The sequence below is a fragment of the Pleurodeles waltl genome, chromosome 3_2, assembly GCF_031143425.1.
Source record: "Pleurodeles waltl isolate 20211129_DDA chromosome 3_2, aPleWal1.hap1.20221129, whole genome shotgun sequence".
Classification (NCBI taxonomy): domain Eukaryota; kingdom Metazoa; phylum Chordata; class Amphibia; order Caudata; family Salamandridae; genus Pleurodeles; species Pleurodeles waltl.
Window position 1 is genome coordinate 171,110,825 of NC_090441.1, and position 14,854 is coordinate 171,125,678.

At 43.9% G+C, this 14,854-nt stretch overlaps 1 protein-coding gene across 1 annotated transcript in view; it reads left to right on the forward strand.

Annotated features, from left to right (window-relative positions):
* Positions 1-14,854, forward strand: part of LOC138286634 (keratin, type II cytoskeletal 8-like) — an 82,480-nt gene that overhangs the window by 44,143 nt on the left and 23,483 nt on the right. Inside the window, exons 5-6 of the mRNA XM_069227085.1 lie at positions 2,149-2,313; positions 5,478-5,603. Coding sequence (XP_069083186.1) covers positions 2,149-2,313; positions 5,478-5,603 — 291 coding nt within the window. The remainder of the gene's footprint in view (positions 1-2,148; positions 2,314-5,477; positions 5,604-14,854) is intronic.

The window sequence follows — 14,854 nt, forward strand, 5'->3', positions numbered from 1 at the left end:
CCCTCCCCTTGGGAGGAGGCACAAAGAGGGTGTACCCACCCTCAGGGCTAGTAGCCATTGGCTACTAACCCCCCAGACCTAAACACGCCCTTAAATTTAGTATTTAAGGGCTTCCCTGAACCTAAAGATTTAGATTCCTGAAACTACAAGAAGAAGAGGACTGCTGAGCTGAAAGACCCCTGCAGAAGAAGAAAAGAAGACACCAACTGCTTTGGCCCCAGATCTACCGGCCTGTCTCCTGCCTTCTAAAGAAACCTGCTCCAGCGACGCTTTCCCCAGGACCAGCGACCTCTGAATCCTCAGAGGACTGCCCTGCTTCAAGAAAGACAAGAAACTCCCGAGGACAGCGGCCCTGCTCCAAAAAGACTGCAACTTTGTTACAGAGGAGCAGATTTAAAGACCCCTGCAATCCCCGCAAGAAGCGTGAGACTTGCAACACTGCACCCGGCGACCCCGACTCGACTGGTGGAGAAACAACGCTACAGGGAGGACCCTCCGGTGACTCCAAGACTGTGAGTAACCAAAGTTGTCCCCCCTGAGCCCCCACAGCGACGCCTGCAGAGGGAATCCCCAGGCTCCCCCTGACCGCGACTGCCTGACTCTGAAATCCCGACGGCTGGAAAAGACCCTGCACCCGCAGCCCCCAGCACCTGAAGGATCGGAACTCCAGTGCAGGAGTGACCCCCAGGAGGCCCTCTCCCTTGCCCAGGTGGTGGCTACCCCGAGGAGCCCCCCCTTGCCTGCCTGCACCGCTGAAGAGACCCCTTGGTCTCCCATTGACTCCCATTGGAAACCCGACGCTAGTTTGCACACTGCACCCGGCCGCCCCCGCGCTGCTGAGGGTGTACTTTTTGTGTGGACTTGTGTCCCCCCGGTGCCCTACAAAACCCCCTTCTCTCCATTGAAGCCTATGTGTTTTGGGCACCTCTTTGACCTCTGCACCTGACCGGCCCTGAGCTGCTGGTGTGGTAACTTTGGGGTTGCTCTGAACCCCCAACGGTGGGCTACCTTGGACCCAAAACTGAACCCTGTAGGTGGGTTACTTACCTGCAAAAACTAACAATACTTTACCTCCCCCAGGAACTGTGAAAATTGCACTGTGTACACTTTTAAAACAGCTATTTGTGTTTTATGTGAAAAGTATATATGCTACTGTAATTATTCAAAGTTCCTAAAGTACTTACCTGCAATACCTTTCAAATGAGATATTACATGTAGAAATTGAACCTGTGGTTCTTAAAATAAACTAAGAAAATATATATTTCTATACAAAAACCTATTGGCTGGAATTGTCTCTGAGTGTGTGTTCCTCATTTATTGCCTGTGTGTATGTACAACAAATGCTTAACACTACTCCTTTGATAAGCCTACTGCTCGACCACACTACCACAAAATAGAGCATTAGTATTATCTCTTTTTGCCACTACCTTACCTCTAAGGGGAACCCTTGGACTCTGTGCATGCTATTCCTTACTTTGAAATAGCACATACAGAGCCAACTTCCTACAATGCTTTACTATTTAAGATGTAGTTATGTCAATAAAACCTTATTGAAGTATACTCTGCCTCTGATTGTCCTTGCATGTGTGAGACTAATGTAACTGAGAGAAATGGGTGAGATCTGAGTGACCATGATTCCCCTGAGGAGCCATGTATGTAATGTGCCCAATTGCCCCAATCATCCCTGCTCTTGGGTGGAGATGAGGCACTGCTAGTTAGCCCGAACAAACCAGAATTAGGCCGACAGGTGTCACATGGTGCGGACCAGACTCAGCCCCCGCAGTACAGGTGATTCTGCCGCCCGAATCCACTAGTCTCATTAGGATAATGAGAACCTACGTGAACCTATCAGTGAGTATTTTTGTGAATTAATGGAGCTGTAGCTGTAGCAGTTATTTGTGATGCCTTGTGTCTACTATGGTTGGGTTGTTTCAACTTTTCTCCAGTCTATCCATCATCCCTTAAGGAAGGCTAGATTGTGGAAGCCCAAACACAGCTGTAGTACTGGATCTCTAAAGAGAAAAGAAGAGATGACTCCATACTGTGTCCATGTTCAGTGCTGCGTGTCCGGAGCATACGCCCATTTCAAGACAAATGATGGTCTACTGTTATCTGAGCTCTTGCACTTTGCTTTGTTCTCTTCCATAGGAGATTAAGGAGCTTCAGTCTCAGATTCACAACACCCAGATCACGGTTGAGGTGGACAACAGCCGCGAGCTGGAGATGAAGCACATCATGGCGGACGTGAAGATCCAGTACCAGACCATGGCTGACAGGAGCCAGCAGGAGGCTGAGCATTGGTACAAAAGCAAGGTGTGTGTCATTGTCGTGCACCAACTAGAATTTTGCAAATTAAATCTTATCATCCTGCCAAAATAGAAGCAATTCATCATTTGCAACTGAAGCGCGTTGCAAAGTTTTAAAGCAGTTTAACACCTGAACAAAGCTGGAGCCTGCAGCTGTGAGTAAGCAAACAATCTGGTGTTACCAAGAAGGCGCCAAATCAAATAATGCTGACTCAGCATCGAACAGGTAGAACCTAAAATCCTTATTATAATTAGCCTACCTTTCTCTTCCTTAAACATTTTCCTTATTAGGTTCTTTAACTGTCATCCTTCCTATGGCTACAGCCTTTTACTCTATACATTCTCCTTAATCATATTTTCCCAATGTCTCTCTCTCTTTTTCTCTGTTGCTCACTGTACCTTTTCTGTTTTGTTCTTTCGTTCTGACTTGGGGACACATTCCCTACTCCTTCATTATCTCACCCAGTCACTCTTTTCCTCTGCATCAGATTCCTTAAGTTCTTTCTCTCCTCAACATCCTGGTCCTTTTTCTCCTTTGTCTACATTATTTCCTCATGCTTCTTCTTCACTTCATCTTCTTACTCCTGATAAATCTAATTTTCAGTGGGAAGCAGTCACTCAGTTTTAGAAGATCTCTAAAATGCTCCACCAATGCCCACAACATATCTTCCCATGCATACTCAAACTAAAGTCAATGCATCCTACACAAAAGAACACCTCACTGCTTCTTGAAACCTCGCTCACCAAGGAGACACCCAATCTCTGTTCTGGTCAATGCTAGAATTTGGTGACTCTACACTACCCCCCAAATCAGTCCCACACATTCTTTCATGGATGAAAAGCTCTAAACCCTGAATTTCAGGTTATTTCTAAAGCTCAGGTGCTAGCAACCAACCTCTCTTAGTCAGTGGCCACCCATCTCATGTCCTCCTGCCTCTAATACCTACCCCCTGAACCTAACATTGCTTGTACTGTCATTCTAGTATTTGGAACCAACCAAGGGTCTAGTGTAAAAAGCCAGTTTTGAGCCATCATACCTGCCATTCGCACAATCACAGGGTTTGCAATAGCAAAATGGCTTTTTGTTATGTACTAAACCCATTTTGCATTTCAGTAACGGGTAACTGAATCACAAAATAGGTTAAGAAACCCAAGAGTCACGTTTAGCTCATCCCTTCCAAACAGTGATATTTTGTATTGTGTATCACTGGCAAATTACCTCCTTTGTAAATGTTAAAAAAACAGTTTGTTGGGCAGTAGTAAGAGGTCCAAAGGAACTCTCAAAGAAAAAAACACATATTTTAAATGCAGTCTGTTCATTTAAAGGAAAATTGGGTTGCAATGAAAAAAAGACAACTGTATTTAAGACGTGATCACAAACTTGGTGGTCTGCTGACCCTAGCGTGCCACCATGCCTGTGATGGCATCCAATCATAGTGAGTTGCAATTTATGACCGACCTCATGGATAGTGATGTGGTAGGTCAGATTACGAACTACTACTACATCTGAATTTTGTAAACAGACCTACAGTACATAGGAAGGTTTACTAAGTTCCTTTCCATTCGCAAACAGTTGTGCACAATTTTCAAAAACATTTTGAGAATGGAAAGTTTGTACATTGGGCCCCATGTTCCTAAAATGTGAAATGTTTTGGCCGTCATTTTCTGACTCATCCAGTTAGACCTGAGTTAGAAGAAATATTTCCTGTGATCATCTTCTGTTTCACTCTGCAGTACAGGACTTTATCACAGACCTTTGCCTACAGTAAAATCTGTGGACTTGCAGGTGTACTCTAAAAGGCACAAACTATTTATCTGCAATAATTCTTAGAAAAGCCGCATCATAAGGTGTAATTTAGAGTTGATTATTAACAGGAAATCTCCATATTTCAGGAGGAAGTGCTGGATTTGAAGGACAATCCACTGGTGGACTTCTACCATAATACCCTTGTAGTGGAGGAAATTCAGATTTAGCACTTCCTCCAGAAATCTGAGGACTTCACAGTACCACCACCTCTAAATTAAGTCCATGGAGTCACAGTCTGAAAAGACTTCCTTTTAAATGTAACTTTGTGGACCAAAGAGACACATCTGTCAAAGACGTTCAAAGGTTCAGAGATTCAAAGACAATTCACCAATGTGATGTCTTTGACCTTCATTTAGATTTTGAACAATAAAGTTGTTTGGAAGAGCAAAGCTGCCAACCAGCCCATGCCATGAGGATCAGTGACTTTCAGCTAGTCTTAGGGGATGCCTAGGGTTCACCAATTTAGAGTTGGCGATATTGTTAATTGACAAATGGTGGAGCACTCTCCTGCTCTGCATTGATTAATCACTGGCAGAGGCCCATCTGCCATGGGGGTGTCACCTTTGATGTATCCAGTGGCCCAACCTACTTAGTGTAGTGCACCCATCAAAGATTGTCCTATCCACATGCATACACATAGAACCCAAGAAGGGAAAACCAACAATAGCCCTCATATGCAGGGAGATAACAACCTGCGTCTCAGGGACATTGTTTTTTTGTTTCTCAGAAACAACCCTTCACTTTGGGGACTTATTTGTGAGACATAAAAAATGGTGAATGTACCACGGCAAGATGGCTGCCTACCTGACATTAATTTCTCCCAAAAGGGCTTCCAGTGAGTCAGTGGGTGGACTTTCATCAGGAATGATATACCAATGGGCCGGAAAACTTTAAATAGTGTTGGCAGTCAGTCACAGGGTGGGCAGAGGCAGGTCTCCACCTTCACCCCCGGCAACATAAGTGGACCACCGTTTGTAATTTAAACAACCCCATTCGTTTTGAGCTAATCACCCTCAGCATTGTGGGACTTTCAATTTCATCTTTCCAAGGATAACTACAAATCTACACGATATTGGCTGGAAAACCAGAACTATGTAACTAGCATCCACAATATTTCCCAAAAATGCCCCTGCTCTCATGAACTCACAATGTTATATAATACCACGACTAAACAAGGGAATATAGAGGACATTTTCATTGTCTGTCCATTTCTCAAATATGCCATCTTCCGCTACATAAAGAAACCACTTTGGAAAAGATTGTACGAAAGACATCGATTGGGTCTCCTCCAGCTAGACACATTTGGTTCAGTGCTACATACAGACATATGATTACTAAATAACCTTGCTGTATGTGTTTTCTAGCTTGATGACTTAGCCAACCAGACCAAACGGCACAATGATGAACTTAAAAATGTCAAGAATGAGATTACCGACCTTACCCGCCAAATTCAGAGGACAAACGGAGACATTGAAGTCTTGAAAAATCAGGTAAGAGCAAGAGATGGTCAGAGGAGTAAAAGAAATCAGAGATCGTTTGCAGGTTGGAAACAGTGGAGGACATCAATGCACTGGAGCTGAGGAGGTAGGAAAGAGATTCAGATGTGCTGACGATGCTGTATCCGAGGAGACCGGAGATGACAGGAGTTGGGAAGTAGACAGTCATTCAGGATTGTGGACCGGTGGAAGGGCAGAGACACATTGAGTATACAAAATAAAAGAAGGGCAGAAATGCAGTGGTGCTACGGGAGGAGAAAAGTGGCAGAGATGCTTTGGAGCTAGTGGAGGAGAAGAGGGCTAGAAATATATTGAGGATAAACGGAATAGACTAAGGGTAGTGATGAATTTATTTAATTTGTTTTGTGATATGCCAGCATGGTGGGTTACTACCAGTTTATATTTAGAGCACATTGCTGATGAAGGAGCAGAGGTGAGTACAAAGATGAAGGCGAGTGATTGTTACTGTTACTTGCCATTGGTTTAGCACATCTCTAGTACTGGTGTGGCCTTGTGGAGTTGTAGCCCTGTCTAAATATTTCAGCTGACGCGAGCATGCTTGCCCCTACCTGATTGGGTGCAGCTGAAGCAAGCATGCCTTGGCCTTGTCTGATTAGTTCAAGCTGAAGTAAACATACCTAGGCCCTGTCTGATTGGAAGCAGTTGAAGTGAGCATGCTTTTGCTTTTGCTCTAACTGATTAGTTGCAGCTGAAGCAAGAATGCCATAGTCACATCTGATTGGATGCAGCTGAAGAGAGCAAACCATAGCTCTTTCTGATTAGGTACAGCTGCCACAAAAATGCCTTAGCCTTATTTGATTGGGTGCAGCTGAAGTTAGCATACCTTAGCCTTGTCTGATTAGTTGCAGATTAAGCTAGCATGCCTTATCCTGGTCTGACTGAGTACAGCTGGAGTGAGCATGTCATAGCCCTGGCCCTGTCTGATTGGGTGCAGCTGAAGTGAGCATGCTTTAGCACTGCCTGATTAGTTGCAGCTGAAGTAAGCATGCTATAGTCTTGTCTAATTAGTTGTAGCTGAATATTGCCAAAACCCCATGAATAAGGAGGAGTAAAGCGTAGTGAACACAGCACTATGTGCAGATGATGCTGCTGTATACATAAAGCATTGTCAGGAAATGAGGGAAATGTTAGTTTAGTGACACAGTGTCTAGAGTATTTGTTCACAAGCTCTAGAGCCTATGCATATAAAGTATGGGGGGGCATTGAATTGGGGCTTAAAAATATTATATGCATTATAAATGTTCTGATATCTTGGCTGATAATTCAATAACTCAAATAGACGTCTTTTTTTACACAGTCTTTCATTTGAAAGGAAAAAATATAGAGAAAGGCAAGGGGCAATAACACTTGTTCTTCGATTCTGTGTTCCCCCAAGTCTCCTAATAAAAAATGGTACCTCACTTGTGTGGGTAAGCCTAATGCCTGCCACAGGAAAAGCAACATGGACACATCACATTTTAGCTTAGCTGGGGATTTCGGCATCTAGCTCAGCCGGCATCTAAGGAAACCTACCAAACCTGTGCATTTTTTAAAAACTAGACATACAGGGTAATCCAGGATAGGGTGACTTGTGGGGCTCTCACCAGGTTCTGTTACCCAGAATCCTTTGCAAACCTCAAAATTTGGCCCAAAATACACTTTTTCCTCACATTTCGGTGACAGAAAGTTCTGGAATCTGAGAGTAGCCACAAATTTCCTTCCACCCAGCATTCCCCCAAGTCTCCCGATAAAAATGGTACCTCACTTGTGTGGGTAGACCTAGTGCCCGGGACAGGAAATGCCCCAAAACACAATGTGGACACATCACATTTTCCCAAAGAAAACAGAGCTGTTTTTTGCAAAGTGCCTAGCTGTGGATTTTGGCCCCTAGCTCAGCCGGCACCTAGGGAAACCTACCAAACGTGTGCATTTTTGAAAACTAGACACATAGGGGAATCCAAAATGGGGTGACTTGTGGGGCTCCAGCCAGGTTCTGTTACCCAGCATCCTTTGCAAACCTAAAAATATTGCAAAAAAATACTTTTTCCTTACATTTTGGTGATAGAAAGTTCTGGAATCTAAGAGGAGCCACACATTTCCTTCCACCCAGCATTCCCCTAAATCTCCAGGTAAAAATGGTACCTCACTTATGTGGGTAGGCCTAGTGCCCATGAAAGGAAATGCCCCAAAACACTATGTGGACACATCAAAATTATCAAATACAAAACTATCTGTTTTTGCGGGGGGCACCTGCGTTTTTGGTCCTAGGCTCAGCAGCCATATAGGGAAACCTACCAAACCCAAACATTTCTGAAAACTAGACACCCGAGGGAGTCCAGGGAGGTGTAACTTGCGTGGATCCCCCAGTGTTTTCGTACCCAGAATCCTCAGCAAACCCCAAATTTAGCTAAATTTTTTTATTTTTCCCACATTTCTGTGTGGGATGACCGCACCGGGACAAATTTCCTACCATCCAACGTTCCCCCTCAGTCTCTGGGTAAAAATAATACCTCACTTGTGTAGGTGGGCCAAGTGCCTGTGACAGGGAAGGCCAAAAACATGTCAAAAATGAGGGGGAACCAAAGCGGGTCCAAAAGGGCAGTTTGAAAAAAAAAATTTTTAGGCTGCCAAGTGGGGCAGAATTTTTATCAGTATAGATGCGGCAATGCTGGGTGGTAAGAATTTTGTGGATTCCTGCAAATTCCGGAAGGTTCCATCACAAAAATGTGGGAAAAATGTGTCATTTCCAGCAAAGTTGGCGATTTGAAGGGCATTGTGGGTAAGAAAATGGTGTGGGGTGCATGTAAAGCACACCACCCTGGACTCACCCAGATGTTTAGTTTTCAGATGTGTCTAGGTCTTGTGGATTTTTCTACATAGCAGTGTCCCAAAGTCCAAAAAGTGCAGCCCTCACCATTCCAAGTTGGACGATTTTGAGAGTTAGACAAGCTCTCATGGCCCAGAAGGAAAACCAAAACCCAAAATAATCAAATGTCCTCTTGCTTGCCGTGGGATAAGATGTTTTAGTGTGCAGGGGAGAGCTGAAAGACTGTTACCCCCCTCAGCTGGGGGGGAAGGGGGCATAACCATGCCCATACTGGATGGTAGCCACCACCCCACTATTTTTTTTTTAATGCCCTGGCATCTACTAGGCTTTCTACCCCCCTGGGGAGTGGATCAGGGGTAATTGTCCCATCTGCCCACCGGTGGGGCAGATGGGACAATAGAAATAGGCTGATCTGCCCCCAAGTGGGGCAGAAATGGCCTAAGATAAATTTGCCCCCACAGGGGAGCGACCCTTGCCTAAGGGGTGGCTCCCCATGCGTGAAATTGGCGCAAGAAAAACAAATCCCTGGTGCCTAGTGGTTTCTGCCCACCTTGGGGGCAGATCAGCCTAATAAAAATAGGCCTTTCTGCCCCCAAAGGGGGCAGAAATGGGCTAAAATAAATTTGCCCCCCATGGGAACGACCCTTGCCTAAGGGGTTGCTCCCCTTGCGTGAAATGGATGCAAAAAATAAAAATCCCTTGTGTCTAGTGGTTTCTGCCCCCCCCCCCCTTGGAGGAAGATTGGCCTAATTTGATGTGTGGGGTGAGTTGCTTCGCTACATATCTTTCAATGATTTTGCAAGATTAGGCAGGTTAGAGATTGGGCAATAGTTGTTGAGGTCATAAGTGTCTATGGAAGGTTTTCTGAGGGGAGCAGTGACATGCCCAGTTTTGAGGCAGTCAGGAAATGTTTCTTGGCTAAGAAAGTTGTTCACCAGTTTTGCTGAGCAGGAAAGCATGTGAGTAACTGAGTATAAAGGACTTTGGAAATGTCACCTGGGATTGGGTCTATAAAGTGCTTTGAGGATTAGGTGTTCATGGTAATTAGTTGCCAAATGTCTTCGGATATGCACACCGGTGGAGGGGTAGGATAGATGTGATGACATAGAAGCTATTAAACTTTGGAGTCAAAGAATTGTAGAAACTCCTCTGCTTTAATGGTGGGTTTTCAAATTTGATGGATGAGGGGGGGATGTTGGCATTTTTGAGCAGGTCAAAGAGTTGCTTCAATCTGTTCTTGGCTGAGTCCAAGAGGGGTCTAAAGTGGTTGGAATTCTCCCATAAGATGTGATTTTTGTACATGGACCTACATTTTCTGAGGCAAGTGAGGTTAGTGATGGATGGCAACCATGTCCATTTCTTCTCTAAGACTCTTAAGGTATCCCTTTCCTCATGTAGGTCCTTGTTGAGCCATGGTGTTGATGGTTTAGGTAGTTTATTTTTGTTTTGGAGTAGAGCTACATCATCAAGCAGATATGAAAGCTATTCAAAGCTGTGGGAGGTCAAGTCATTCACATCAATGATGGGACGGAAGGGGGGTTGTACGTTCTCAGGAGTATTGCTAGGTATACCGATGTCCATGTTTCTGGGGTCTCAAAACCAGGTAGTTGCTCTTTATAGTTGGCCCATTATCACCATCTAAGAGAGTCACAAGGTGAAAGGAATAAGGGAGTGATCAGACCAGTCTATCAAGATGAGGTATTTCACTAAGACTCTATTTCCAGTCTATCGAGATGAGATAATCTTCAAAGGGAATACAATCTCAGTGAATTATTAGGTCTAGTATGGAGCCTTCTGTGTATGCGGGTTCCAGGTTGTTTTGGATCAGATTATTGTTGAGGAGAGTGGCAACGAGGTGGTTCACTGTAGAGTCTTCTGCGGAGCTCCAGTGAAGCCCACCAGAAAGATCACTCTGCCACTTTGGGTTGTTTGGTCAAATACGAGGTCCATGCGCTCCTCTACAAAGACCTGGTGGGTGATAAATTGCATTTATTCTGAAAGTAGAACTGGGTTGAGTATGTAGGTCCAGAGTGAGACAATGGAGTGTGGAGAAAGACCCATTTGCTATATCTTTGCAGTGTAGTGAATCTCTGTAAAAGGCTGCAATACCTTCCCCGTATCTGCCTACCCAATCCTTTCTGATGATGGAGTAATTTTGGAGGATGTAGAGGGTCAAAAGTGTTGTGGGTTGTGTCACCGAAGCAGGTCTTTGCAAGAATTAAGAGGTCATGGTTGTATTGAGGAGTGGTGTCAAAAATTTCCAGTTTGTGCTTCATAGCAGACCTACAACCATGAAGCATTCAGCGTTCAGCATACAGATGAGGTAACTGATTTGGTTTGAGGGGTGTCAGGGATTTTGGTTATAATAGAAATGTTGTTCCAGTTAGTCGGAATTCTGTGCTATTTGGAGTTTTGACAGGATGAAAGTAAAACAAATGAAATGTTTACAGATGAACGGATGTGGGGGGTTGGTGAAGTGAAGGAGATACAGGGAGGTACATTCAGAAGGAGAGAGTGAGGAGAGAAAAGATGAGATGTGAAATATGAAAATTGGACATTTCAGAAAGATGTGGGTAGAAAAGGTCTATAAGTATCTCACAGAGAGTGTGCAAGAGATTGGGGTGCAGGAGAGAACAAGGTGACTGCGACACGGAATATTGTAACTCATTTATCTGATACTGTTAACAAATACTGGCAAAGCCAATATGCCTGGCTTATTTTAGGCATGGATTTCCTATTGTGTGATATGTGTGGGTGCAATAACAGAAAAATCACAGAAAGGCATTCGGGCATTAGTCAGGTACAACACTCTGTGATGGACATGGTTTTGGTTTGTATGTTACTTGTATTACACACAAAGAGAGAAAAGGGGGTGTATGTTCCCCATACAAAATCCCTAAGACAAGCAACAACAACACAACATGTATGGGGAAAACTGTGAACAGGCAAGTCTGGCCTGATCAGTTCATCATCAGATCACCAACGTGGTGATCTAGTTAAGGCCATCGGATATGGTAATGGTGACCGTGTACTCAATGGAGGATGGGGGTGTTCCCCTTATGGAATAGGTGGTCTCACATACATTATAGTGTCATGCTTCATCATTTGACCACCTATCCCCACCCAGGTAGGATGGCACCTCCTGGGTGGACTCAACCTCTTTGTTTAAAGAACTCTGAGGGAGTGCTGAATGGGAAGAAAAATCTAAAATTACCAAACAAATCACCGGTATATCCTATTACTTTAATGGCAGTGTTTGTTGGTAAGATTAAAAACCATTGAGACACTCCTGAATATAATGGTTCAAGGTGTCATCTAAAATTATATGGCCGACATGTTTCTGCCCTCTCATATAGCCAAAATGGTCTGGGGCATTCGTCAGGGCCTAGGATCCCTCATAAAAATGGGGGTAGCTAGATAAGCTATTAAGTGAGCAATTATGGTAAAGTGCACACTGGGCCTACCTGAAAGGAATTACAGTAAAGGAAGGCCTAAGAAGAAAAAAAAGGTAAATAGGATTAAGAACACAGCATGCATATGGTGTGTGTGCATAAACCCTGCAATTCACTGCACACAAGTGTGAAAAAAATACATACTATGGGTGACTCATAAAAACATGCTGTAAAGGTGATACTATACGTGGTTTATATCATGGCCCTAAAACACTCGCATAGGGCTGGGTCTCTTACCCTATTATGGTAGGGCAATTAGCCCCAGGTCTGGGAGCTGGGGGGGTTTGCCCCTTGTAGTCACCCTCTATGAAGGGATGAAATTCAGTATCAAAAAAGGGGAAGGGAAATCCTAATAGGTGTCAAGGCAGAGGAACAGGTATGGGATCAAGAAATAAGAAATACTATAATTGAGACACAGTAACCTGTATAAATCTTAGATGATAGGACATCTGGTAGTTGTCACTGTCAGTGTAAGTATTATACGATAAAATGTAACATGACATAGGCAAAAGCCAGGAAATCACAGCACACATACACAAATAGCACCCGTACGATGAAAGAGTCTAGTGACCAATAACATAGACAACATAAAAGGGAACATAAATCTTATCTGCAGTGGAGAAGATTCCGGAGCGTCAACTCGATAATGTCTCTCAAGGTGAGGCCAAAGGACCTACTCCCTCAAAGATGGCAGTCTCTAATGCAACATTGGCGGTTTGCACGCCTGCAGTGCGCGTCCTGATTGTCTCACCAACACAAAGGGGGGGCTCATGGGAAATGTAGTCCCATGAGCCCAAAGACTGCTAGGTCGCGGAGGCGAATATTAATCAAAACAATGCTGACTAAAGGGTGGCAGGGTAGAAAGGGAACAAAAAGTGCGGGGGGAGGGTAGAAAGAATAAAAGAGAAAGTAAGAAGAGAGAAAAAAAAATGTAAAAAGGAAAGTGGAGGAAGAAAAGGAAAAAGGGCATAAAGGGAGGGGAGATTTGAGAGTGTAGTGTTCCCCGAAGAGGGAGAAAGGGAACGGGAAAAGTGAGCGTTGAGAAGAAGAGCGGACCCAAGGTCTGGAAAAATGAAAATCTCAAGGTGTGGACCTCTATTCAGGTCTCATTAGCCGTATAGTGCTGACCATTGGATTTCATCATTAAGTCCTGTAGTGTCTGTTCGTAATCTCAAGACCCATCTTTGTTTGTATCGTGAGAGTTTCTGTGTCATGTTAGTGGTGGTTTGATTGAGTTTGTCTATGACGAACCATTCCGTCTCATCACGGGAGTGATTGTTCCTAATATAATGGTTAGTGAGTTTGGCTGCATCATGTCTACAACGGATAGTACTTCTGTGTTCGCAGATACGTGTTACAACTCTTCTTGTTGTCTTGCCAATGTACTTAAGCTGGCATGGACATCTAATCATGAAAATGACATTTCTGCTATTGCAATTAGAAAGTGTTCTTAGTTCTCAAGGGGTCCAATGCAGTAGTTTTTTTCGTAAACTGACATACACAGCAATTGCCACAGGGGTGGTGCCCTGATGGTGGTGGCATATGCCACAGAATCGTTTGTTTATTCATTGGTGTCCTCGCTCTGAGGTGGGTGTGAACAATCATATTGCGTATGCTCCTCCCTCTTTTGAATTCATTGAGTGGTTGGTTGAACGGTAGCCCACCTGAAATCAGGATCTTCCAGTCCTCTTTTATCTTTTGCACCTTGTTGGATAGTGGATTGAAAAGTAGTCACGCAGATTAATTTATCTTCATTCTTGGTGTGTTGGGAAGGTTGTAACAGCTGGTCCCTATGGTTGTGGTGTGCCCTCTTATCAGTTCTTCTGATGAGGTGGGCAGGGTAGTCTTTAACAAGGAGTTTATTTGTGAGTCTCTTGGCATGTTTCGTATAATCTGTGATCTGGGAGTAATTCCACCTAAATCGAAGAAATTGGCCCCCTGGTAGGTTCTCTCTCAGGGAACGAGGATGGAAGCTCTGGAACTGGAGGAGGTTGTTACGATCTGTAGGTTTGTTATACACTTCAGTCCTCAAGAAGACATTTTTTTCGTATATAAGGAGGTCAAGGTAAGGTGGTTCTATGCCTCCTATAGTTATAGTAAATCTCAGGCAGGGGTTCAGGGCATTCAGCCATTCAGCAAAATGATAGGGCTTCTTTCCTTGTCCCTGTCCAAATCAAGAGGACATCATCAATATATCGTTTTCATAATCTAATATGTTTTTGGAATGGGTTGCCTACATGAAAGATGAATTGTCTTTCAAATGAGTCAACATACAGACAGGCTAAGCTCGGGTCAAATGTACTGCCCATTGATGGCCCATGGACTTGTAGGTAATAAGTGTTGTTGAATTCAAAGTAATTCCTAGTCAGTGCTAGGTGAGCTAGGTCTAGTACGAATTCTGGTGGGGTTATTGATTCCCATGTGGTGCTAACAAGCAATTGACTAATTACTTCTAGGGGAGCCTCCTGAGATATATTAGTATACAAGGATTCAACGTCCAAAGTAATCAAAAGTTCAGTGTCTCTATCAAACTCCATGCCCTCAAGTAAATTCAGGACATCTTTAGTGTCTTTTAGATAAGTGGGTATTCGTTTAACTAAGGGTTGCAGGAAAGTATTACAGAATTGAGAGAGTGGCTCTAAAACTGACCCTATCCCAGAGACGATAGGTCTACCAGGGGTGGATGTTTGTTTTTGTATATTTTTGGGAGGATGTAAAAATATTGTATTTTTGGATTTACGTGGGTCAGAAAAGCTGCCTCATGTTTAGACAACCACTCATTCCCCAGTCCTTTCGACTCTAGGAAGGCTATCTCTTCTTGGATCTCAGGGGTGGGGTATTTAGACATTCATCCTTGTACATAGGTGTTGGCATTATCACAATAGGTCCACCTTTGTCTCCTGGTTTGATTACTTTTGTTGTGTCCGAAGAGAGACCTTGTAATACAGACAATTCATGGGTGCTGA